The following is a 27646-nucleotide window of genomic DNA, read 5'->3' on the forward strand; positions in this document are numbered from 1 at the left end:
CCCCCGCTTGTGCCCGGCTGCCACGTGGGTTCACCACGACACTCTGGGCTCGGCCATCCAGCCAGTTTTTAACCCAGTGAAGAGTACCTCCATCTAGGCCATAAACTGCCAGCTTCTTCAGGAGAATGCTATGGGAGACTATGTCGAAGGCTTTGCTGAAGTCCAGGTGTACAACATCCACAGCCTTTCCCTCATCTACCAGGCGGGTCACCTGGTCGTAGAAGGAAATCAGGTTGGTTAGGCAAGACCTGCATTCCATGAACCCACGTTGGCTGGGCCTGATCTTCTGAATGTCCTCCATGTGCCTGGTGAGCACACTCAAGATGAACCTCTCCATAATCTTCCCCGGTACTGAGGTCAGGCTGACAGGTCTGTAGTTCCCCGGATCCTCCTTCTGGCCCTTCTTGAAGATAGGCGTCACATTTGCCAACCTCCAGTCATCTGGGACCTCCCCTGTTATCCAGGAGTGCTGATAAATGATAGAGAGTGGCTTGGCCAGCTCCTATGCCAGCTCCTTCAGCACTCTTGGGTGGATCCTATCCGGCCCCATAGACTTGTGGATGTCCAGGCAGCATAGTAGGTCGAAAACTGCTTCCTCCTGGATTATGTGGGGTTTATTCCACTCACCATCCCCGTCTTCCAGCTCAGAGGGCCGAGTACCCTGGGGATAACTTATTGGGCCATTAAAGACCAAGGCAAAGAAAGCGTTAAGTATCTCAGCCTTTTCCTCATCCTTAGTGGCAATGTTCCCCCTTGCGTCCACTAGAGGATGGAGGTTCTCCCTGACTCTCTTTTTGCTGTTAACATATTTCTTCCCCGCCGATTTGCCTTACGGCACATGGGGACAGCCTGCTCCTGTGCCTTTAAGACTTCTTCCTTGAAAAATGCCCAGCCTTCCTGGACCCCTTTGCCCTTCAGGACTGTCTCCCAAGGGACTCTCCCAACCAGTGTTCTGAGCACATCAAAGTCTGCCCTCTGGAAATCCATGGTGGCGGTGTTGCTGACTCCCTTCCTTACCTCACCAAAGATCAAAAACTCTACCATTTTGTGATCACTAAGGCCAAGACGACCTCCGACCACCACCTCTCCCACCAGTCCTTCTCCAGACACATTCGAGGTAGCCATCTCACAGAGGTTGGTAATAAGGCATTGAGATGAACTCAATTTCACTATTATCTTTTTCTGACCAGATTTTGATTCAAAATCTTACGAAGAATACCTCTGCGCACCATGGCTCAGGAGGAAATTAAACAGTGCTCATGTTTTCTCATGACAAGCAAAACCATACCTGGTATTTTTTACATTAATGATATCAGTAGTTTGTAGACCAGAGGTCTGCAGGCTGTTGAATTTTATACTAGTTTTCATTTAAATATAAGAAAACAAGAGGTCAGCTCTTGTGATGCACTTTATCCTTATTTCTGTCGGCTTTTCCATTGAGGAATACATTTTTTGTTACTTCTGGATGAATCTAATCGCCATTAAAGATCGCACAAACAGAAAGCCAAACAACTTTGGAGAGGAGACGTAACTTGATACCGCTCTCCACACATGCAAGAAAGAAATATGACTACATTTGCAGGAACAAAATACCTTCCTGATTTCACGCAGCACACAAACTAACATTCTTCATCAGAACTGATGTTCTGATTACTGTAAGATGATTACTTGAAATATTTAGGAAAACAGTGTCCAAATTAATTCCAATTACTTTCTTGTGGCAGTGCTCAAGGTTTATAGCGGTAGATTAAATCGCCTGCATATGGCTAATTGCCTATAACAGTGTTTGTTGTGGTGCCTCTTACCAGTGCTCTGATGTCTGGTTTTGCAAACGTGAAGGTGCGTGTGTAACTTTACGTGTTGGAGGAACCTTCTTCTGAACTGAACAGAATTACTTCTGTGAGGAAAATCTCTCGTGTAACTAAGTGTTTGCAGGATCACAGTATGCAGCAAATAACTCTGGGATATCTGTAATAAAAGCAGTGGAACCACAAATGCCTGTCTCTGCTGGCAAGAAACGTTAACTTTTAGCTCTCACGTGACTTGGATGAAACAACATATCAATTCATTAGGAGAGGCTGGACTAAAATGGAGGCTGGGTGTTAGTTTTTGTTGGCGGAAGTTTAGGTAGGGGTTGTGTTTTATTTGAGGTTGTTGTGGGTTAGCCGCTGATTTTTGTTGGATTCTTTTCCCATATATCTGTCAGAGGCCCTTTACTGTACAAGATAGGCATGTTTTTGCATGTTTTTTGTGTATTAGATTTTATACCTAAATAAATCAAATAAATGAAGATGCACTGCACAGGCCAAGTTTCCTGCTGGGTAAGTTGGCCCACTGAACAACCATAAATCACACTGGCAGAGAGTTTGGCTTTGCCTTCTTAAGGTATGTGCTCTGATGTCCTCGAGGCCAAAGTCAACTTCAGGTATTACCATGAAGAATTATAAAATTAAGTGGAACCTAAGTGAGTATAAAGGCCCCAATTCTTGGAAACACCTGAGGTTAGAAAAGCATGTGATCTCATGGTTAACTTTAAATCTGTTAGGTATGTATTTGGAGTGGAGCCAGCTATGGCAAAATAGGCCCACAACTACCTGCCCGTGTACCCATCATGCTGGAGCATACAATGGATTACGCCTGCCTTCAGAGCCAGCAAGAAAAAGAGGGTGTGTGGAGGGGAGGAAGGCTTGTGCGAGTTTTTTGGGGTTGGGTTGTTTTTTGGGTTTTTTTGATTCCTAGAAGATGGCTGAATTGGGGCTCAGCTTGGATTGCATAAACTGTTAATGCCTTTAGGTCAGTTTGCCCTCCTTCTGACTCGTTTCAGTCTGAAGTAAACCAAAGCAAAGCACGTTCTTCCTCCCCCAAATGAAAGTCAAATGAAAACAAATGCTTTTGCCAGTTCTTGGGGGAAAGGACAAACAGTGAAAATGGAAAGTCTCACTTAGCATCAGTCACGAAAGCAGAGTAAAGAGAGATGGAGGGACACTGGCCTTTATCTAAAACTGAGTGGTTGTGTGTCACTCTCTGTGTGGAAACTTCCACTGAGAACTTTCTGTCAGGCACCAAATTGCCTCAAATCTTCTTTGGTGGTACCAAAGAGTACATTTAGGCAGGCTGGGCCCAGCCTTTCTTCTCGGTGCTGCTCCCCCTTCATGAGGTATTTAGGTGTTTTCTGGGTCCCAGACTGAAAAACCCAAAGGTCCCTTTTTCCCTACGAGTGATGGTACCATTCCATCTTTGGCTGCCCCCTGGTTTACTGGATATGTTTGCAGACTGGTAGGATAGAGAAGAGCATGACCTTGAATACGTAATACAGTAGCTGCCCTTACAGTCCTTTTCTATATTGTAGGTGACATGGGTTTTCTCCTGAGGCAGAGAAGGGAATTGCAGCAGTCTTCCACATCCTGCGTTCTGGACTTCAAGTAGAAGTCACTAACACCAAGTTTATATTGCTGTTAATAAAGATTAACCAAATAAAAGTTGGCCTGCCATACATTTCAGTGGTTTATAATTGATGAACTGTTGGTTATTTTCCATGGGTGTTGCTTTGCCATTAGAAGATACAATTTTATTATAGTCTTTGATGACAAAAGTTGCGTTCCATGGAAAAGGCTTCTGAATGAAAGCCCAATCTATCAGAAAACAAGCAATGCTTTTTAAAAAAATCTGAGATAGGATATTTTAGAGGAATTTCTCTTCAGTGAAGCAGAGACCAAGACATATCAGTGACTTGAGAAATACAATTATTTTCCTTGTTCTCCTGACATCTTATAGTCAGCCATAAACAGCCATCTGTGATCTTTCACCAGGTTTTTGTGATACTTAAGTCTGCATTTTTAGCCTTAACCTCTGTGAGGTAAAGATAGATAACTATTTTATAGTCTAGTTGCTTAATGCACTGAGTTGTAGCTGCCTGAATTCTCTCTTCATCATGCTAGGTCTATCAAGTTGTGGTGCAGTGCTGTGCTTTCTATGGGAGGCAACATAAATTTAAATAAGTATTAACATTCATCTTAGAGCTATGAGATTCACCTAAACCTCAAAGCTTCTGTTTACCTAAACCAGAAGTTTAGAGTGTTTATGCGCAGGCATGGATGCACACATGAGCACAGTTGTGTGTGCATGCATGTAAAAAAATGGCCATATCTCCTGCATTTTTGTAAATCCTGGAGGAATCTGGTCCATCTGTATTAAAACAAATCTTGTTTGGCAGCTAAAAATGAAAAAGAATTTTTTTTTAAGGAAACCTCATTAATTTAACCAAAGAAACCTCTTTACTAGTGCTGATGTCCTAAAATTCTTACTATAATTGGCATTTATGCTGGCAGTGCAGCATGTTCACCAGAGGTGGACAGGGTGTGTCAAATGCCTAGTGCTCCTCAGGTGAACTTGAAAGGTGTTTGTTGAACTGCAGTAGCAGAAGGAACCTCTCCAAGAATACGAGGAAAACATTTTTCAAGAGCACTGGATCTCTTCCTAGTATATGTGTTATATGCGTGCAAAAATAACTATGTATGTTATTAAAATATAGTAACATGCATTCCTGTTTTTGTTTTCTCCATAGGTATGGGAAAATTGTATCCACAAAGGCAATTCTTGACAAAAACACAAATCAGTGCAAAGGTACGTGCGAAACGTCCGCCCTGTGAGTTCATTGTCTGTTTGAATGATTGACTGGTGACTTGACTGCCAAGGCTTTGGCTCCAACTGTGCAATCAACATAATGTACGGTATATTACAAACATATTTAATAATGCCAAAGCTTTGAGTTGTGTTTCCAGTAACATTGCTCATTAATTTTTTTCATTAACAAACAAAATGAAAATCACAAATCAGAACAAGTATCAAATTGCTTCGGCAGAAAAGTAAATTACCTTCTAACCACATAGTGCTGTCTCATTTGAATGATATCATCAGTGATGCAAATTGATTTCCTATATAAAAATGAGAAGCCTTCGGGAAAAGTTCCCCAAGCAAAACCTGGTTTAATTTTTCTATTTTTGTGAAGTCTTGGCTTAAGCTATTGGAGGAAAGAAATATTCTTTGACACAAACAGATCCACAGGTTGTGCTACCAAGATATAAAAGTGATTCCTCTTCCAGTTTTATGTTCTTAATTTGTCTGCTAATTTATGAAAACATTTCTTTAGTGAAATACAGCATGTTTCGTGTGCGTATGTACAGCTATATTTGCCTAGATAAATATTGACTAACATGTCTAGTAGTATCTCGGGACTAGAATTGTTATTCATTCACCAGTCTCTAGAGCCATCACATCTATGGGGGAGAAGATCTGCTTTAAAATGGCTCTGTAACTTTACACTAGTGGTATACAGAATCCTTCTGGGAGTAGTAAGATCGACTAGAGTGGTTCTTCTGATAAATACATTCTGGACAGCATATCTATATGAGTTAGTAAAAACAAAAAGCACTGCAGTACAGGAATATCTCACGAGCGGCCAGGTAGGGTGTGAAGAGAAGCAGCAGCAGAAGACATTTGGGGAAGTTATGAGATGGGGAAAAATGCTAATGTCTGTACATTGTTCTTGCAGTTTATAGAAGTGTGTGCCTTTACCTGTTGCCTGCCACAACAGCACTCGTTAGCCATTCAAAAGAAAAGTAGTCTGAAGGCTGCATTTCTAGTCTTCGAAAACTCCACCAGCCCAGTCGGTCACAGGTTGGGATCAGAAGTGGCACTGCCATGCATTTGCTTTTGCCTTGGATGTGCGTTTCCTTTCCTTGGAGCACTGTTCTGGCAGACTTGTGATAACATCACTCTGCCTGTCTTTGAATACTACACCAGGAACAAAACCTGGTTAGTTTTGTTTTGGGTTTTTTTGTTTTGATTGTATTATGAAGGAATACCCTGGAGGGAACAGGGGCTGGGCCAAGTGCAGAAAGCCCTGAGGGTGGCTGGAGGGGACACACAGAGGTGAGTGCTGCAGTTTCAAAGCCAGGAGATGATGGATGTGCCTGATGCTGGCTGCTGTGAGGCCCGGAGATTTGAGTTTTGGGGGCAAGGTGCAGCATGGGGAGCTGTAGGGAGAGGGGACTTGCAGCATGATGGGACTGCAAAGGGGCTGAGCAGATCGAATGGGCTCTGAGCTGGTTTAACAAGGAGGAAGAGTGCTGCGGTGGGATAGGAAGGGCTTGGGGGTAGGAGCACTTGGGGATAGGGCTCTGGGGCAGGAAGGAGTTGGGGCTTAGGCCTAAGAGAGCTGGAGGGGCCTGAGCTGCTGAAGTGAGGGATGAGGAATAAGAAATCTGTGATCAGGTAGGTTGGGGTTACCTGGGGCCACTCTTCATTGCCTTACACTACAACTAAGACCTTCCTTTTGGGATGAGGACATGTAGGTCTTTGTTCCCCTTTCTACTACCATGTGAGACTGAGGTGTTCTCTGTTCTCTCATGTGTCTACTCTATCCTTTATTCATCTTTCTTCTGAAATTTGTCCATCTGAAACGTCAACACAAATCAAGCAGATGCAGTTGGATTTGAACGGGGCTGTATGTTGAATAATGAAGTCCATGGGAGAGAGAAGTGGATTTGTCCCTGCTGGTCTTGGTTGTCTGAGACCACTGTGTTGTCAGTGTAGATGCTTCATTTAAAGGTTGCCTAAAGGTTGGTTGAGAGAATCTGGGGAAGTGTGCTCAATGATTGCTCTTAACTTTTTGTTTTGTTTTAAATGCGTGTTTGACTGGTAACCAGTACACAAAGGTGGTGCCATGTGATCAGAATTTCCTTCCATTCCCATTGCCAGCAGTAAACGAGGAAAGGAATGGACCTGTTTGTGAAACACAAAATGTGAATTGGAAAGACTGTGAAGAATATGAATGGTAGAATTTTGAGAAAGAAAACCATCTGGGTTTGGTGTTCTTTGTATTGTATTAGCTTTGAGATTATTGTGGTGGGGGCCATGTAACAGTGAGTTGGAATTTTGTAAAAGTTTGCTTTCACGCTGTTGTATTACACTTCAGGGCAAAGATATTTATTTGTATTTTCAAAGATGTATCTTTATGACATAAGTGGTGCCATTAAAAGATCGTAAATGTAATTGGATTTATTAACAGCATGCTTTGTGGCATAAAAAGAATAGACATTTTGCTTTAAATGCTGGATACAATTTCCTTCCTCTTCAGTAAGGCTGCCAAAAAAAAAAAAAAAAAAAAAAAAAAAAGAAGTGGAAGGAACCTGAAGAGGTCAGCTCGTCCATTCCTCCGCCTCGGGGCAGGATCAGCTCTAACCCACTGCTGAGGGCTGTTTCTGTAACCTGCGCTCAAAGCAGTAGAGATTCCTCGAGCTCCTCAGGCAATCTGTGATAGCACTCCCGCTCCTCACTATAATGAAGCATTTCCTAATGTCTAACCCAAACCTTCCTTGATGCAATTTAAGCCTATTGCTTCTTTTCTTATCCCCAGTGGACATGCGGAACAGTTTATTCCTTTCCTTTTTGCAGCAAACTTATATATTTGAAGACTGCTATGCGTCTGTCATCTTTTCCTTAGACTAAACACTGGTCCTTTCACTTTTTCCTTAAGGGCAATTTGTTTTAAGTTTCTGATTATATTGCACTTCACTGGTCTCTCTCTAATTAGCTCACTTCTTACTTGAAGTCCTTAGACCGGGCACAGGATATCAGACGACCTAAATCTTACCATTTTCAATAGTGTGCAGAGGTTATTTCATTTGTCTTCGCTGGGATCACATGACTCTTCTCTTTGTTGATACATCCATGTAAATAACAATGCATATTTAAAATATAGTTAAGTTTCTGAGGCACAGGATGTTGCATGAGAAGAACATTTTTTTTTTTGTTTATGCATTTTGTTGTTTATGCTAAGAGATTTCTCTGCAGTCCCTGGTTCTGTTATTCTTTTCTCCAGCACTGCTGGCAGCCAGGCATTCCTTATTGTGTGCTTAGCTCTGTGCTGTTGATGATTCCCTCCTAAGGCTAGTACTTTTCATTTGTCTGTATTGAATTTTATCCTATTTTTTTCCCAGCTACTCCTTAATTTGCTAAGATTATTCTCAAATCTTAAGTCTCCAGAGGGCTTGCAGCACTTACCTCTTTAGTATCCTCTTCACAGTTAATAAATGATTTCTCTAATCCACTGGACAAGATAATTTGGAAAAGACTGAATAATAACAGACCTGGGGGAGACTTTTGAGGAAACCCTCTCAGTACGCCAGGTAGCGCAACACTGAGCAACTGAGAACTTTGTTTTTAAATTGGATCTGCTAATCAATTTGGCACCTACATCACATCAGTTTTACCTAGATGTATTTCTCCCATCTGCTCAAGTTAGAGAGGCAACGAAGGTTTAACTAAAATATGTAGTACTTACCTATCCATAAGACTGGTTACCTACTTCTAGATGGAAGTATGATGTGACATTATTTATTCTTGCTAAATCCATGCTGCATGGTGCTAATCACCTGTTAGCTTTGAGGGTCTGTGAATGGATTTATATGACTATTTGCTCTAAGATTTTTCCAGAAGTTGCAAGTCTACCTAATACACTGGAGCCTACATCCATTCCTTAAAAAAAAACCCCAAACCCAAGGAAATCCCAACAACATCCCCCCCCCAAACCAAATACACACACACCCCCCAAGCCAAACAAAACAACAAAAAGCAAAATAACAGGCAATTTGTTTGCTCCTTTCCAGTCTTTTGGATTTCGTTCACCTTCCACAAAGTATGAGATACCTTATTACATGAACACATCATCCTGTGATGTATATCCAATGCAGTAGGGTGGATTAAATTCAAGGAGATGACAGGAGTTATCACATGACTGGAGATTTCAGAATCTATTTCAGCGTCATTTGTGTGTTGACCAAGGTATAGAGTAGAGCTGAAAGTGGAAAATAGTTAATATAGCAAAGGAATTATTTCCAATACCCCATGTATTTCAAATACCCTGTTAAAATAGGTTACTGCTTAACAAGAAGTATTAGGTTTCCTCTTGGAAAAATGAGGGAAACACTCTGCAATGGACTTTAAGTCATTCTCCAGTATTCCTCAGATTTTTAAAAGGATACCCACTACATTCCTGTTGTGCTAAGGAATAGCGTTATCTGAGGATTTCTCACTGGTATGAATTAAGAAGTTGGGTCTAAAGTAATCGTATATGCTGCGAGGGAGTTCACTGGGGAAACCTTTTGACGTAACCTCTCATTTTCAGATTGCTCTTTGTTGGTGGCATAACTGCTAAGTGAGGCAGAGGAGAAGCAACAATCACCCTGTAATAGAACAATATATAAAACAAAATAAGCGCAGTCATGACAAAATGGCCAGAAATCACTGAACAAAGCAGGGAATAATCACATATGGAGAATAATGAAAAACAGACACATGATTCATTCAGATGTTCAAACACAAAAACCCTAATGAACAAGTCTGAGAGTTTTGGCTGCTTTTGCTTTTTCCCTTTCCCTCTCCTCTTTTCCTCTCCCCCTTGCGCATTTTCCTTCTGGGTCTACTGTATTTGCTAATTTAAAAAGTAGGGGAAATGAAATAAAAGAAACCATTCAAGAGAAGCGTTAATCTGAAACGTGTAGACTCTTCTCTTTCCAGCCCTCGCCGCCCGCTCTCTCCAGACTGGCTTGCCTTTGATAGACCTACGTGCTTAGAGCCGAGGGAATGAGTAATGGTTGTTTCACAGTACAGTTTCCATACCTCATAGCAATGGAATACAGAATAGTTAATCTGCCAAATACACAAGCCCATTTCTTAGAGTATGAATTACTGTCATCTGCATCTGCCCTTGCAGACACTTTAATTGCATGCATGCAGATTTACTTCCTGGTTTAATCAGGAGCTCAAATGATTTTGAGCATTTTGCTAGGACCTTAGAAGATGAGCACGGGAGAGTGACTAAAAGTCCAAAATCCCACCCGTGGGAATTTTTTTTTAATAAATAAAACCTATGAATCACAGTAATGTGTAGGAGACAAACACTTCAACTGCATATTCTTCATTTTATGTATATTTTTTCAAACCATGCGTGACTTGATTTGTTGAATAGCAGTGTTTTTCTTAGGAGAGAAATGTGCCTAACATGATGAGGGGAACTATAGAGACTCTATTTATAATTTTAATATTTCATTATGGCATTTTTCTTGTTGAGAAATGTTAGCGATGATCTATTCATTTTTAAAATACGAAAACTGGGAATGCAGATATGCAGTCATTAGGATTGCAGTGGGTTTATGGTAAAAAAATGCCATGAGGTCATCTGTGTTAACCCATCATATATCATATACAGTTTTATTTCTCCTGTTGCCTCGCTGGTTTTAGACCAGGACTTAAAATTTACCGTGACCTATTTTATAAATTGAGAGTTTATTTGTGTAACAAAAATGGGATAACTGGAGGATTACTGTAAGTGTTGGAGATAATTGGAATGGCATGATAAAGTGGTGCTTCATATCTCCCAAAAGGAGTCTGTCCTGCCTCATGTCAGTGGTGCCACTCATCTGCATAAGTTCACCAGCACCCCTAAGTACCCTAATGCATTGGTGCTTAACGAGCTGGAGGCTTCCGGTGTTCTGACAAATAAAGCTTATAAACATATAGTAGATATACTTTGGTGTGTGTGTTGGACAAAACACTTTCATAACTTTAAATTTTAGAAAGGCTTTTTTTTTTTGCAGGTATTCTATGAAGACTAAAGGTTATTTGTGATCATATCAAATTTGCATTTTCACTTTATTAATCCTATTCCTATTATACTTGAGATGGCACAATTTGGTGGTGACTAGCAACATGAAGCAAGTCTATGTAAAATAATAAGCTAGTGAAGAAAGAGCTAAGCTGCATGGAAAGCTACTTAGTTAATAAATTTTATTTATTGGGAATAAGCTCAAATTGCAATAACTGTGCTGTGTTATTTATGGTTCTCAGAATTGCCATTTTGAGAGAGAAAAAAAATCCAGCCAAGTAGGTCTGTGCCTGATCACAGACTGTAAACTGTTCGCACTAGGAGGGCATGCACAGCGTGCTTCAAGGGAAAATGGATCTTGTAGAAAGTAAATAATTTGCAAAACAGACTTATTTAATTTTGAAACTCTAGACTTGTGTAACAAATAAATCAATCCTATTTTCAGTGCCGGGATAGACAATAGATGTGGTGATTTTTTTTTGTGCATTAGTTTTGTTTGTTTGTTTGCATTTCTTTTTTTTTTTTTTTTTAATTTTTCTTGATCCACTCCCAAGTTTTATATTATCAGTGACATAATAGTTCACAAGTTATTAAAATTGTAGCAATATGAAATATTTTCATTTAGCAGGTTTTCTGACAGGCGTTTGTGAAGGCTGGATAGATGCTGAGTGTGGGCAGGTGCTCAGCAAGTTTTATCTGTGGCTCAGCTGATCCATCTCACTGCTGACATGTAGCAGCCCCAACCAGTCTGGTCCTTCTGGTGCTGAGTCGCTTGAACAGAGAGCACAAACTGTGCTGACTTGTGCCAATTTGGGTTAGCAAACCAGTTGATAAACCCACACCTCCTGAGCTAGGACAAAGTCTTCAGCAATGTCACGAAGTCCCCATTTCAAAAGAGTTAAAAAAAAAAGCAAACCTGCCATACTAAGTTTTTTGATAACAAGAGATACATTTAAACATCATGCAATTAGTTGTTTAAAAATTGTAAATGTTTGGAGGGTTTTTTAGTTTGTTTTCTGTTTTTTGAAACTTTAGTTTTGCTCCTGTGTTTTTTTATAAGTAAAGGTTGAGATTTTTTTTCTGTTTAAATTAAAAAGTGATATTACTATGTAACCAACTGAGACTAGGAGCCAAGTCGTTAGGAAAAATACCTAAAAATACCTAAAAAAAGACAACATCCAAATACCCTGAAGGCAGGCATACATCAAAATAAAACGAATTGCCAATAAGAAACTATGAGGTTGTTCGCTCACCAGTGAAGTGTTGTAAGTTCATACCCTACCTCTTCATATGAAAGCATGTTTGATCTACATTGTGCTCAGGAACTATGATGGTCTGTAAATCTGACCATTTTAAGAAGTTAACAGAAACTGGGCGGGGGGGGAAAAAAGGGGGGGAGTACACAGTGCCTGTGTGTATTCAAAAATATATATGTAGCTATCCCCTTGAACTTACAGATGATGTGTTTATGGATGTTTAGGTAACCTAAAGAAGCAGTGGCACTCGGTGGGAGTGTGTGGTGCCCCTGGGTGAACTATTTTCCTGGCACCTGTTGGGTTGGCCATCAGGCGTTAGATGTGTCTTGGCAAATGCGCGAGTGTTTCTCAAAATCTCACTTTAGCTTGGAGGTGGAGATTCTCCTGTTTGTGTATTTTTGAACACATCTGCTGAAGTGAAATAGGAAAGGGTTTGATGAGTCGTGCCAAGCAAGTCATCATAGCTGGATCATGCCAGTACTGGCCGCTGCCTTGCCGTGGTGAGGACTTGGAGACATACCCGCCTCCATGTCTGCAAAATGTTGCTGCATCTCAGCAAACATTCTTGACTGCATCTAACCAGTGCTCTGTCTCAAGCAAGTCCTCTAAAAATTGCTTATTGAGTTTAAAGCCAGGTCGTCTACAGAGGAAACTCCTTTCTAATTAGCTCCCTAGACACTTTCTTAAACGGCTTCTCTGCAATTAAGGAAAATATTTCCTGGGTCATTATCTTTTCATAAATGAACTCATGGCATAGCAAATATTTTCTGTAGGGAGACTCAAGTGCTCAAGTATTCTGTGACATATCTAATCTGTGATTATTCTTAATTTACTGCTTCCAAAATTTGCAGGCCCATATCGCTGGCAAATAATTGGTTTAATTTTGTTTCCTTCCAGAGAAATAAAAAAGTAAAATTTCCATTTATACACACTGATTAATGTTTTGATTCATTGGTCTGGATAAAACTTTGCCAATAGCTTGGCATGTGTTTGAAGTGCATTTTGGGACTGGGTAATGTTAGTAGGCTCTTAGTGGTCTCAGCAGACTTGGAAATATCTATTTCACATCACAGAAGTGAGCAGAAGAGACATTTTTTTTCTCTTTGAACAGTGGCTCATAATCAGCTTTGTTGAAAGCTTACTTGCAATGCATTGGCTTTTTCAACTGTCTTGCAGAATCACTTTGCTTAAACTTTTTTTCTCTGATGCCATAGAATTGTAGAATCATAATACAGCATCTCATATCAGTAAATTAGGGGCAATGGCCTCCAGTTGCACCAGGGCAGGTTTAAGTTAGACATTTGGAAAAATTTCTTCATTGAAAGGGTTAAGCATTAGAATGGGCTGCCCAGGGAAGCGGTCCAGTCCTCATCCCTGGAGGTATTTAAAAGCTGGGCAGATGAGGTGCTTAGGGGCATGGTTTAGTGGTGGGATGGCAGGGTTAAGTTAAGGGTTGGACTTGCTGATCTTAAAGATCTTTTTCAACCTAAATGATTCTATGATTCTATGAAATCTGGCCTTTGGTTGCTCGAAGGCAGGTCATGTCTCCCAAAAGCAGTGGTACTCCACTAAGAAGTTGGTTTCTCAAAAGTCTCAAGACCTTCAGCTCAACAGCTGACCTGTGGAAACCACCAGGCAGAGGAGGACAGTGCCCAGCTTCTTAGTTTTGCTAGAGCCAACTCCATGACACCTTCTCAGAGTATACAGCATATGCAAAACAAATGCTTACTTGATATAGTGACAATTTGATAATAAATCTAATTGTCAGACTTTTATTGAACATGGGTACTCAACAGAGGATCCATTCTGAATCAGATCTGTTAATTATAGCATGACTTCACTTCTGCCATGTGCCAGCAATCAGAGAAGTCACCATTTGCATTTTCCCCTATTAGTGCATGTCCCTGGCTTTTGTTTAGAAAAGCAGAACTCTCTTACTCAAGTGAACTAAGTAAATGTTCTTGGTAGATAATATACTGTGGAACAAAAACACTAACAGACTGTGCCATCATTTTTGTTAAAACTTTCTTTCTGGGTATTTGAGGGCTGGCTGCCTGTCTGGAGATGGCATAGGATTGCTAGTGTAGGAATGTATGTGCAACACATGAGAAAAACCAAAACCTCCAGCCATAAAGATGTAGCTCCCTCAATGCTGAACAAAAAAACCCATCCAGACCAGTTCTGGGGAAGGAACTGGTGGGCATTTTAATATGACTCCATCTGTTTAGGTTATGGTAGCCGTACAGTAGTAAAGCTCTAGGTGCTAATCAACGGTACAGACAACAATTGTACCGTACAAAAATTAATTAAAAGATAACCTTGTCCTATGGACTTTGCAGCCCAGGGCATTGAAAAAAAGCGGTGTCCACAATTCATTTTAGGTACTGTGAGTAATCTTACGACTTTGAATGGAGCTAAATAACATTTATTTTTTCTTAAATACTGAATTCTCAAAAAAAGAGAACCCAAATCCAGTCTTTCAGCTCTCCTGAAAATAGTCATACAGTTGGATAACATTTAGTGAGGTTTTTTTCAACACAGAATGTTTTGAGGAGAGCTAAATTTATATATGAGAGAAGCAGGAGGCCATGTTAGGGGTGATAGAAGCTACTCTCCTACTTGGTGAAATAGTTTTTGTCTGACTGGGTCTTCCTCGGGACCAATGATCATCTGATGTTTTCTTCCATTAGATGGCAGTGGTGTGATATGTGGTTTCTCTGGACCCCCAAATTACAAGTTTGATTAAAAAATTACAAATGGTTCCATTTTAAAAAAAAAAAAACAAAAAAAAAACCATCTTAGTTTGATTTATAATTTCAGGGTCTCCAAGCTTTCAATTTTTTATTCACATAGAATTTTACAGCTTATTGGCAACTTTCAAGCAAGCGTGCTGGAGGACTGGGCATTTCAAATTCAAGAGAGTTAAAAATTTTCAGAAAATGGGCAGCTACGTAGAGTGGAGACCTGGTGCTCCCGCAGAAGGAAATGCAGGGTGGGTTTAGTTTTACTCCACCTAAAGTAACCACAGTAAATCCCAACTTCCTCAGCTATGATGGAGCCAGAGCCCAACAAGGAGTTTGGGAGGGAGGTACCGGTATTGGAGGGGAGGGTGGAAGCAGAAAGGAGCACTCGGGGTGGGGGATTCGAGTTACTGCAGCAAGTTGTAGCCTCACAGTTGGGATAGGATGTGGACAGAGACAGGAAAGATGGGGCTCAAATGTATAGGATGACAGGCTTTGTTCACTTCATTGCTCATAGAATGATCTGGTTTATTCCAAACAAAGCAGAAAACCAGAAATTTAATTAGTTTTTTATATGATATCTATAGAGATCTTTCAGCCACGTGCCTTTGTTGCTTGCGGTATTAGTTGTGGTGTTTATTAACTTATTAAATATGGAGCAGTAAACACCATTTATTTTAAAATGAATTAAAATGGACTTGTTGCCCTTCATGGCTTTTTATTAATTGAATATTTTTGCTAAGCTGTCTGCTTTCAGAGCAAAGGTTGCTGCCAGGAGATGGGGGTCAATGGGACCGCCATTTAAATGCATGTTATCTCTATGTTAATTGCCTGAATATTTAACCAACCAAGCATGTCATTCTGCAGAAAGTAAAGGTTTTTGTGGTCAACCTTTAATCATGAAACAGCAAGGAAGAGTCGTGAGTGACCCGCTTTGCCCGAGGTATCTTGGTTGCTCTTGTCAGTCACTTCAGCTCACAGTAAATTGCAGGGTAAATTCCACATAATGGCTGGAACGTATCTTTAAAAAAAAATAAGAACAAAACTGAGGAAAAATCAGTGTTCAAAATTCTAGTGTTTAATTTTGGTTTATTTGTTGCACATTATCCTAGTAGTTATTTCCTTTTCAATAAAGCCAGATTTTATTGCTAATAGAGACAGTTAATAAAGACGAAACTCACAGAACAGACATTAAGTAAGCCTTGAGTTTTGGAGACACGGATTTATCAAGTTGAGTGAATGTGAGTTCTTACATCAGAAAGAATTGCATAGCTACTGCTTGCCATGCTCTGCTTTCTTGGGCTCTTACTGTAGAAGTGTTTAAAACAGTTACACTTGAAGCAGAGGGCGTATGCCATGCAACAAGTCCTTCTGAGGCTGCTGGGATTAATAAGCCTCTGGTTTGTGACTCTGCTGTGTTTTCTGTAGTGTCTAGTCATGAGCTTCAGTTTTTGGACCTTAAAGTATTTGAGATTAATGTTAGTTTTCTGTTAATTAATAACTAATGTTAAATTTCTCTGTTAAATTTCTTTGAGTAGAGTCAGTCAGTTCAAAAGTTATGGGGAAGGAGGAGCTGACATATGTAGATGTTTCTGCAATATATTCTTTGCCTTGCTTTTTACTCCTTTATGATTCCTAGAGTTCAGTTTGCCTTTTTGAGCAAATACAGACATGACATTTCTCTGGGCAGTTCAAAGGGCATAATTTTTTAACGTGAAACTGGAATTGTTTTCTCCCATGTGCATCACTACATTTATCTACATTTAATTTCTGCTGGTTTATTACCCAGTCGCTTAGTTTAATGAGGTCCTTCTGCAGTTCTTCACAGCTGCCCCCCTGGTTTTTCTTCTGAATAATCTTGTCACCTCACTGCTTAGCCTCTTCTCATCTTTTAGAAACAGGTTGTGCAGTATGGGTCCTGGCAAAGCTCCATGTGGAAGTCCATTGGTGCCATTCCCTTCTTGTAACAAAGACCATGCCCTCTGCCCTCTGTTTTTATCTGGTAACCAATTGTTTATCCAAGAACTTTCCCTCTTAAGCCATGGCTGCTTAGTTTCCTAAGAAATCTTTTGTGGGGGCCTTGTCAAATGCCTTTTGGAGATCCAGGCAGACTATATTAGCCAGATCACCCTTATCCACAGGCTTGTTGACCTTTTCAAAGAACTCCAATAGGTCTGTGAGGCAAACCTACAAAAGGCAGGTTAACTCTTTCCACATACTGTATTCCATTGGTTTTACTCTGCTTCTGTAATTTCTGCTAATTTGACACCAGGTTTACAGACCTGTAGCTGCCTGGATCTCACCTGGGATTGTTTCAGAATACTGCCACGACATGTGCTCCACCTCCCCGGTCCTCAGGTATGAAGTCGGTTTTAGAAAAGAAGCTGCCCACCACTTATTAGCATGTGTAGTCAGCTATTGCATCCTGGAGCTCTTTTCAAACAGGGAGTGTGAATACCATCTGTTGTTGCAATTTGTGAGCATTCACTTTTGTCAATTTGTCCCATAACCTCCTCTGTGGTCATTTGAAATTAAGAGTTGCATCTGTTCTTCTGGGCTTCCTAAGCAGCTGCTCTTTGAAACAACACCTAAAAATGTGATCTTTGCATTATATCCCATTTTGCCCAATCTGTGTAGGGATAATTAAGGTCCCCTTTGAGCACTCCCCTCGCTTTCTGCCCCTAATGCTTTTCTGCATCTTCCTCTGCACGTTTCAGTTGGTGTTGTCCTCCTGGCGGGGCAGTCAGGAGTCCAGAGGTAGCTCTCCATTAATGCAGAATTACCGTTCTTCATGTTTAGGATTTCAGTTCTGGCAGGTTTTGCCTTACTTGTTGCTATGCCTAGCTTGATCCTTTCTCCACCACCGGCATGGCCTGCTCTCTGTGCCACGCATGTTGTATCTTAGTGTTAAGGTGGTCTTCTCATTGCCTCACTTTCACAGTCTTTCCAATAACTGTTTTCTTACTGTAGTATGTATTCCAGTTCACCCATCTTATTTCTTCGGCTTAAAACATGTAGGGAGCTACTAGTGTTTCAGTTGTGTTGTCGGCACCATATTTGAGTGACTCTGTGGTTACTTTCCATCCCAGTATGACCACTTACATTCTCTGGCCTGTTTTGTTTGCAAGAGGGGTAGATCTAGTGATCGCCCTCTGATTTTCTCCGAGGTTACCAACTCCCCCATCTGTTTGCCTGATGAGAGAGACCGCCATCACTCCAACCTGCTCCTTCCTTCTGGCTAGCTCCAAGGTCTAGAGGGACGCTTTCAATGACAGAAGATGCAAAGTCAGCAGCTCCCAGCGGGGAAGATCCGGCATGGGCTCACATCCTGCTTCACCACCTGAAATGCTGCCTTGAGCTGGCGGCTGCCCTCATGGACTTGGGCCTGCTGTATGACACTGCTGAAATATCCTCTCTGAACTTCTCCCACCTCTCCCTTAGCAGGATTTGGCTTGATTGCTGGGATGTCCCTGAAAGTTCAGCTGCTGAATTTCTCGGTCTTATCCGGTCCCTCCCATTTTGCTGCCCTGCTCTCAGGAGCCAGGAGCTCCTGCTGACGACCATAAATTGTCTGCACAGCGCACTCAGGTGTGCAGCTCTCCCATGAGGAAGGCATAGAAACGGTAGTTGGCATAGTAAACTGGGTAATTACCACCTTAATTTCCTTTCCCTGAATATTTGATGGGGCTGTTCCTTCAGCTGCTTTCTGTCCAGGTAACCTGTTTGACCTCCTCCCTGGTTGCTGCCCTAAGGACAAAAGCTAGAGTTGTCTCCTCCTTCCATGTAGTCAAACTCATGCTCTTATGGTCTCAGTTTAATTCTTGGAAACATTGGGGCTCTTCTTATTCAAAAGAGTGTAGAGAGGGATTGGTGGGGAACGGAAGACATAGCATTTAAGAGAATATTTACAAGACAACAATAAAATAGGAAAGGCACTGACTATGAAGAAATCAGTGTCTGGTAGTAGGCAGGGGAAAAAAAAAAAAAAAACAAACGTGTGCACAGTGCTGGCAGCAAGAATAAGTGAGTGTAAACGGGCCGTAATTAAATTATGGGTGAGAGTTTCTGACCAAAGCAGCAAAGTTTTGGTACAGGGGGCAGAGCAAGCTCAGTTTTTATGATGGGAGTTGTGGCATGAGGCTACCTGAGAGTGGAGTTGAGGGTTCAATGACCAACTTCTTGTCCAACCGCATGCATTTATCTCATAGAATTCTCCCGATGGTCTGAGTTGGGAGCCAGGGAAGTATGCTCAGATGTACCTTTTTAGTATGTAATTTCATTCAGATGCTACTGTAAGCTAGATATGTGCACCTCCACAAGGAGTGCTGTGGAGGGAGCAGGGAGATGTACTCTCTTTAGGGCTGCTCTCTCGGGCGCCATTGCACCCAGGGTGGGAGCTGGGCTCCAGTGGGTGCTGGCTCAGGGCTTTTGGGGCTGGGCCGCCCTTTTAAACAATCCTGTCCCTGGAGGATGCCTCCAGACGCAGGCCCTGGCTCTCGGGCTGAAGAGGGGGCAGCAATGTCTCTTGCCCTTAACCAGGCTGACAGAGCGCACTGGGGTGCACGGGTGTGTGCATGGGGGAGCTGCGGGGGTTTGCTGAAATGCCGGGGAGCAGGAGGCAGAGGAGCAAAGTGCGGCTGCGTTATGGTTCATCTGCTTGCGAATTAGGAGCGTGTTTGCCAGTGTGAGGCCTAGGGAGGTTTGCACGTTAAAGAAAGTGAAATAATTCCAAAATGGGTTTTGTCAAATTAACCTTTGAAAGCCCAGCAAGGTGAGCTCTCTGTGTTTTGGGAGTGAGGATAAGGCAGAGGAATGGCTGCGAAATGCTCCCCTATTATTTTAACTGAAAGTCGAGACTATCACTCAGTCGTTTCATATTAATAGGGCTTATAAGAAAATGGGATTTTCAGATTATGATTTTAAAGCCCCATGTTCCCACTGTGTTTTAGCGAAGAGTGGAAGCACATGTTGCCCACAGGACTAAGTGAAACCAGAAATTTCATTTCAGTTTAGACAGTCTTTACTGACACTCTGCTCCTGGGTTTGGCGTTCCTGGAGGGGAGAAGAGAAGTGGAATGTAAAAGGGGAGAAACTTTCCAGTCAGCATTTGGTTTGAATTTACATATAACTTCAGAAAAGAAAGGAATAAAGGACAAAAGTACCATTATAATTCCAATGTTGGTCCACTGTAGCCTCAGAAACACTAGCTGTTCTGTAAACCTCACATACGCCTTTCATTCTATAGGCTGCATCAATGGCTCTGCATTGTTATTTTGTCCTGGTAAATAAGGATTGAAATGGAGAAAACTTTGCAAAGGAGAAATGTTAGGATTGGCCTGTAGAAAAGTGTCCTTCTTTATTTATTTCACTTATTTATTTTATAAATTAGATAGCTCCCCACATTCCTTCAGAGAACAGAAATAAGGTCTAATATTAGAGCTTATCTTCTCTCTAGTAGAGGTCCACACTGTAGATTGCAGGTCTAGTCTGTGCTGTTAAAGGCATTGTAAGAAAATCTCTGAGTTAGGGTGAAGAAGGCCTTCAATTTTAAGACCACAGTTGCCCTGTGCAGAGCAGTGTTATCAAAGTGCTTGTGAGATGTATATATGTATACATATATAGATAGATACAGCTATATAATAGGTGTATATCTGTGTTGAACTACTTTATTAGATGTTGATGTATTAGTCCATCTCATATAATACCTTGCATCATTATAATGCAAGAATTGACAATTGTGAGCCTTGAGTGTTAAGTTCTACAACTCGCAATTCGTAAATAATAACTAAAAGTATAATTTTGGTCTAGTGATAAACTTTCCTAGAAAGAGCAATTTAATTATCAATCACAAGATCGGTGCTGACATTTGAAGTTGACAGTAGGGTTCAACTCATTAACGTTTTCATTTTGCATGTGTCCTTCACTCTGCCTTCTGAATTTTCTGAATTTAGAAAGGGCCACCTTGGGATGTGTATAGTTAGCATTAGATGCGTGCTGAAGTGCGGTACTGAAGGCCTTGAGTTCCACTAAAATCAATCTTCTTGTAAAACGTGTGCCAGCTCTGATGCAACCTTGTGCTTCAAAATTTCATTTTAAGACAAAGGATTATAGGACCCACAAATGCTACCATTTATGCTGAGCCCTACGCCTCAGTATTTTGTTTTATAGTACCATTAGAAATAACACAGGCCTGAGGATACATTTGAAAATCTTCCTCTCTCTCTTGTGATGATGCAAAGGTGGCATTCCCAGGTGTGATGCGCTTGGAATGAATTTGGTCATTACGGCTAGGCTGCGTGTCCAAAATGTTATCTCTGTTATTGGAGTGAAACCCCGACTACATGCTTAAGGTGGTAGCCTCGAGGAGTAGGTGTAGCACTCACTTGGGGAGGATATTGTGCTCCTGATATTTATGTTGGCTGGCCTGCATCCTTGTTTTAAACATATCCTATTTGGATCTTTTGGATCACTTTTCAGATTTGGGGCTGAATCTTCAGATATTTGTCAGCTGCTCTCAAAAGTGAGACACAGAGGCGTGCAATGTGTATCTTGCTTACATGCCTCAAAACCTATGGTACATTTGGGAACAGTACATGACTCTTGATAAATGCTTACTAGTTCTGCTTGCACTACTATACCTAAAGCTGCATGTGGATCCCTCCCTGTGATTCAAGTACATCTAAGTGAATTATTTTGATGCGCTTTTCTGCAAACTCTTACTTCTATGCGTATGAGCGTGAATACCTCCCTTAATTATTCAACGGGACTGGAAGATGAGTAAGAACTAGAAAGCTCAGAGTTCAGAGTTAATGCAGAAGAGGAGAGGACCTTTTGCTTTGCAAGCTTCTGGGAGGAAGGAAGGTATTTTACACCAACTGGCAAAGAGCTTACAGGGCACACTTCCAAACCTTCAGAAAAAGTTTCCCACAAAGACTTCTTTTTTTTTTTTTTTTTTTTTTTTAAAGTCATGCTGCAGGAATTAAGTTGGAGATATCACTGACCGAGAGGACATTTTTTCTGAATGAGCCGAGAACCAAAGGAAATGACTCCGGGCTTTGAAATCCTTTTATTTCCTCTGTGGAAGATATCTGTGCAGCTGAAACGAACCATTCTGGCTGGCTTCAAGCCAAACTTTATGGGAACTGAGATTAGGAAGTTCTATGGTCAAAATAGCCATTGAACAAATTGCTTCCAGTTTAAAGCCTCAAATTTCCTGATAAAGCTACAACGTTTAACCCCTTCCTTTTTTTTTCACTTGGGTGAACGACCTGCCCGTCATTAGGTACAAACTGTTTATCTAGTTGTGGTCCCTGCAGTGCTCCCAGAATTGCCTGCAAAGCATTTGCCGATTTTTACTTTTCTGTGAGATAGGCCGAGCAAAACCCAGAAAAATGTTAGAACAAGTTCAGGTGATGTTGTCCACTTAAAGTAGCAGGAAAACTGCTATAAAAGAAATCAGATTGCCAACTGCACTGTGGCATTTTTGTCTCGCAGCCCTTTTTGAAGGGATGCTTTGTTTTGTTTTATAGGGGGGTTAGCTGGCTTGCTTGGCCTTCGTGAACTAAATGAAGAGGCAGCAGCAATAGCAGTTGTGCCTCTGAACTGCCGTATTTACACCAGAAGGCACTAAAAACCAGCATGCTGTGACTATAGAGCACCAAGCCCGGCCTCTGAATGCTGTGGCATGGGCTAGCTAATCTCCAAAGTAACAAAATACTTGAATTAGAACAATGAAATTCTACATGTTTGTTTATGGATTTCTTTCCCTGTTGCCTTCAAACTGTTTTGCCTCTGGTAGATGAGGGCATGCTAAGGACAACCTGGAATGGTGGCAAAGCAAGTCGGTGCTGGAATCTGAAACAAAGTCCAGGTGTGCTGATGCGCCCTTACCCAACTGTGCTTGGGACTACATTGAGCCAACCGCTTCTGCCACCCACCTCTGTGCCCATCCCCTCGGGCACATGCCCATCTCTTTTCCCTGTGGGCAGTGCTTTGAAGCAGAGCTTGTCCGATGTGGGTGTAGGCTGTGTTTTGGGCAGTTCTTGAAGAGGATGTCGGTGATTGTACTGCAGCCACGGAGATGTGACAGGATGTGGCCGCATCCGCTCTTTCTGTCCCCACCAGCACTGTTTTCTTCCCCAAAGTGCACATGCCTGTGTGCATGCTTCGTGTATTATGCATTAATGCCTTTGCGCAACCTAAATTTAGAAGTCCTAAATATTAGGCAGGTGTTTCATCATTTCACCTGAGAGACTAATTCCCGAAATAATAAAACTCATTATTAGTAAGGTTTTTTTTTCTTTATACTGAGCCTAAATTTTGCTTTTCCTAATTTAATCCCACTACTCTTCATTATCCCTCCTCCCCCACCTCTGGGCACCACGCTAATTAATTTGTCTCCCTCTTTGGTTTTTGCTTTTTATCCTTCAGTATTATAGTTCAATGTTAAAATGCATTCCTCTCTTCTTGTATTTACTCAGCCCAACAGATATATTTTAGCTCCAGCAATCTTTCCTTTTAAAACTGTTCCTAAAAAAACAATGTTACTGTTCATCAGTGAACAAACCCTCTGGTGTGTTTACAAATTGCTGGTATCAAAGTGATCAGAACAAGATGCATTACCCCAGGTAAGAGTGTGAGTGACATTATAAACTGGGAATTTATATATCAATGCCCTTAAACCATTTTTGTTTGCTTTCTCTTGGGCCTTTTTTTTTTTTTTTGAGAGGGAGGTTGGTCATAGTTTTTTATGATCAGATTTAAAATCAAACCAGAGTCTGACACTTCTTAAAATGTGTTTAGGAAGTCCTATTTAATAAATATTTATGGCATAGGTGATTTTAATAATTTGATGATTTTTAAAATGTGTTACATGTGTGGGTGACCTGGCATGAACCTTTCAAAAGTCTTGGTTTGCATGTCTCTCCTTTTCAATCAGCACTATTTCTGGAATGATTTCTAAACATTGTGAAGGCCGTTCTTTCCTAATCTACCCTTTAGTTGGTAATGTGAGTAACCAGCTTCTCTGTTACTTAATAACACTCTCTCATGTATTTTTCGGCAGCCATCACATCTGCCCTCCCTCTTTTTTTTTTTTTTTTTTTTTTTCCCCCCCTTTATTATCATCTGTTCTCTAGACATAATATGTCTGTGCAGGTAAACTGAAGCAAGTCATTAATGAAACAAATGCTTAGGCTGTCATTAGTCATCTGAATCTTGACCAAACCATCATCTCTTCTCTTCCTTCTTTCAAAAAGGGCACCTAAGATAGTTAAATTTAAAAGTCTGCCCTCCAGTTACAAAGGGAAAACAGTACCATCATGTATTAGCAATCATCTTAAAAATAAAAAAAAAAAACAACAAAAAAAACCCCAAGCCCAAGTCCCAGACGATGAGCAAAGTAAAGGCTGGAAAGAGCATGTCCTTGTCATCTGGCATCTATGTTATATACTACCACAAAAAAAAAACAGGAATGATGCGATCTTTGCCTGGAAAAAACAAATCACTTATTAGAGACTGTGTCTGTTAGGATACAGTGGCCAACTCCTTCTGCAAAAAAAGTCCTGTAAATTATCATTTAAAATTTCCACAGGGCTTTATTTTTTCTGTTAATCATTCTATCAAAATGTTATCTGTGGTTTTTCTGTCACCTGACAAAGAGGAAATCCTCTCTGGACCGTGTTCCCATGGAAGCTTGATTTGGAGGAAAGGCCAAGCTGCGTGAAAGCAGTGATGATACTACTTGGCCCGAGGAAAATTTCCATAAGCCAATAATAAATGCTAAACAGAAATATTAAGAACAAGTAGTACTCCGAAAGGATACTCTGAAAGTAAGGCAGTTTTAGTCCTTACCTTAGAGATGATGGAAGACTCCTAATTCATGCAACAGGAGCAACTAGTAAACTCAAACTGGAGACCTGTCACAAGTAATGGACTGCTCCTAGCTTGAGAGGTTAATAGGCACATGAAGTGATTTTGCAGGGTCTCTGTTTAAATGGATCAGCAATAGGACCAAATTACTAATAGTCAGAACTTTCATTCCTTGAAATAGTTTAATGAATTTAAGATCTCCTCACAGGAGGTCTGTTAGACTACTTTGAGATCCTTTCATGGAAACTGAAGATAGAAGAGGAGGGAGGGAGAGGTTCTCTTTTATCCACAGTCACAGAGGGGAGTGTTGGCAAAGCTAGGATTAAACCTTCTGAGTTTTCTTTGCTGTCCTGTATGCATCTCACAAAACTCTTTGCAAGTGTCTCCAGGAGGTAAAGAAGTCATAAAGAACATTTAGACCAGAAAAAGGCCACATTAATTGGTGTAATTAAGAAAAACAGAACATGGTGTCCTGGCAGGTGAAATATAATTACTGAATGATAAATATATAGTCTGGATTTTTAAATCCTGTGCAGTAAAACTGAGTTTAAAAATGGAGATGGCCCCTTTAATTCCATGTTCTTCATATTGCACAATTATAGGAAACTGACTGATTTCTGGCCATGGTTCTGGTACTAGAACTACTATGAAAATTCCAGTTTTATCTACTTAAAAATATGCATCAGTACCCCTCATGCAGATAATAGCTACAGTGGCTCAGGTAAACAAGAATATAGTAGTAGCACTGGGTAAACGCTCACAGATATGTTGCCACACATATGCTTTTGTATTTATAATGAGCTTATTGTGGCCATGCATCTTTGTCATTCTCCATTAGTATTTGTATGCAGCAACTTTCACTGCTGTCAGTGTTCATGGAAAGTACCGTGCACATTAGTGAGAGACACGTTTTAGTCTTGGTGGGGCGGAGTGTTCCATCAGCATTTGCCATCAGAAAGCAGAAGCCTGGTCACTTTGCTGTTTTAAATTTAAGCTTGATGAGCTTAGCACTTTGTTTGGTTTGGTTTTTGTTTTTTTTTTCAGAGAGGATCAGATGAGCTGCTGAATGTAATGTTACACAGTGACAGGTTTTTGATAGTTAAAAAAAAAAATCAGGCAACTGTATTGCCTTTTTAAATGATTGACTAGAATGCCTATGTTGTTCCTGGAAGAGCTTAAATATAGATGTATATGTGATGTAGTAACACACATAAAAGTTGGTATTTAAGTAGATTGCTTTCTTGCCTAATCATATAATTGAGTTTGAAATAGTGTGGTCATAACAAATTGCTATAAATTATTTTTTAATATTATAAATACATTCTTTTTATAGCTCCCCTCATTTTTTTAAAGAACTATGCTGTTTTGAACTGGATGTTTCTGGAGGGCTGAGCTTGAAGAAATTTGTAACAAAAATTCCGGTGAAATACTGGTGCTTATTAATTTACAGATATGGCAGTACATTTTTCTGATTTGTAAACACTTTCGAAAAATCTGGAGTTCTCCTTTGAACATTTGGTAGTAAAACCAATCCTTCTGTAAAGTGCTGATTTCCTGGGTGGCTGTTTTGCACATGGGAAATACTATAGCTGTGTAACTGCTGTGATTGAATGTGGGAGGTATAAACTCTCTTAACCTACGAGTATCTTCTTATCAGACCTATCTTTTCAAAAGTGCAGAGTTTGCAGCAGTTCCCATCAGTCTAACTTGAGTTTCTCCCTCCTTCCTCCTTCTCCCTCCTCTTTTTTTTTTTTTTTGTAACTCTCAATCTGATTTCCTAATCTTTTGTTGCAAGCAAAGCTAACACACACAAATCCCACAGGCGTCTCTGTCCCCACATTTACGGCTTCTAAATTGCTATTCCTTGACTGACTGATAACTCTTTTCTTGAAACCACCCGGGCAGAGGTATTGCCAGTGGAAATCAAGAGTCATTCTTCCAATGTCATTAGTTACTATATTGCCATGAAACTTGTTTGGTAGCAGCAAGCCCCTCAGTGCTCGGATGTGTGTGTATGATCCTGCAGAAGGATCGAGTAGAGCTAGTGCTGCCACCTTTCATAGTAAAGGATTAGAAGTGACAGCCGGCTCTTCCCTTGACTGACTTAAACAATCACGATCAAAATGAGTATAGTCACGCTGCATTCAGTCACGTTGTGCAGTAATATATGCTAACACCAGTAACGGGACAAAGGAGATGGTGTTTTATATTCATTGGGCTATGTAATTGGGAATCTGCTAGTCACATGTCGCCCATGCTGTTATTTCCAGTAATATTCTTCATGTTGAAGCTTGTTCCAAATGTTTGAAGTACTGGGAAAAGGGGGATGAAATTCTTTTTGCGGCACTCTCTGCGGTTTTTTGGTTTGTTTTTTTTTTTTTTTTTGAGTGACAGGTTGCTTAACTTCTCTCTGCTTCACTGTTTCCCCATCTGGTATAAAAGAGGATTATCTGTCTATCTTGGATTTCTCCATGGCTTGCATTGCTGAAGTACCAGAGGGCCTCACAGTCTTGGATGCATTTGATCTCCCAGCACCCCAGGATGTGGGGGAAGTACCATTAATCCCATTTTACAGAATTTTAAAGAAAGTGTGTGATAGAGCAGATTTTCCAGGTCAATGTTTGCCATGAGACGTGTTTCCCTCTGGTTGACCACATATAATGCCCAGAGAAGGTGGAGGATCTTGGAAGTAACATTTGGGGTTTTTTTTATCCTCCTGGGTGAATGTGTCAATTGGGTAGTTGAATTGATCAACTCTGAACCTGTTGCCTGTCTTAGTCAAGGTAGGCCCTACTTATATTGTAATCAGGACAGTCTTTCAGGAAGCTGGCTGTGACCCTGACCACACCAATGCTATTTCTCAATGAGCTGTAGATATTCCTCATCTGCTTAGAGCTAGGTGGCCGAAGGTGCTGTTTGCACGATAGCACTGCATTTCCAGGACTAAAGAAGACCAAGACTAGAGAACAAGCATAACCTTCCTTTTTAGCTGAGGGATGGTGCCCAGTGTAAGGATGGGAAGTGTCTCCATAAATGACCAGGTTTTGGAAATGTTTAAAATATACTCAATTTTGTGTTTAACACAAATTTAGTAATTAATAATGAAAACCACA

At 40.8% G+C, this 27646-nt stretch overlaps 1 protein-coding gene across 1 annotated transcript in view; it reads left to right on the forward strand.

Annotated features, from left to right (window-relative positions):
• RBMS3 (RNA binding motif single stranded interacting protein 3) overlaps positions 1–27646 on the forward strand; it is a 348682-nt gene that overhangs the window by 24149 nt on the left and 296887 nt on the right. The window contains exon 2 of the mRNA XM_035890699.1: positions 4565–4623. Coding sequence (XP_035746592.1) covers positions 4565–4623 — 59 coding nt within the window. The remainder of the gene's footprint in view (positions 1–4564; positions 4624–27646) is intronic.

This window comes from Egretta garzetta, unplaced genomic scaffold, assembly GCF_000687185.1.
Source record: "Egretta garzetta isolate BGI_Z169 unplaced genomic scaffold, ASM68718v1 scaffold313, whole genome shotgun sequence".
NCBI lineage: Eukaryota > Metazoa > Chordata > Aves > Pelecaniformes > Ardeidae > Egretta > Egretta garzetta.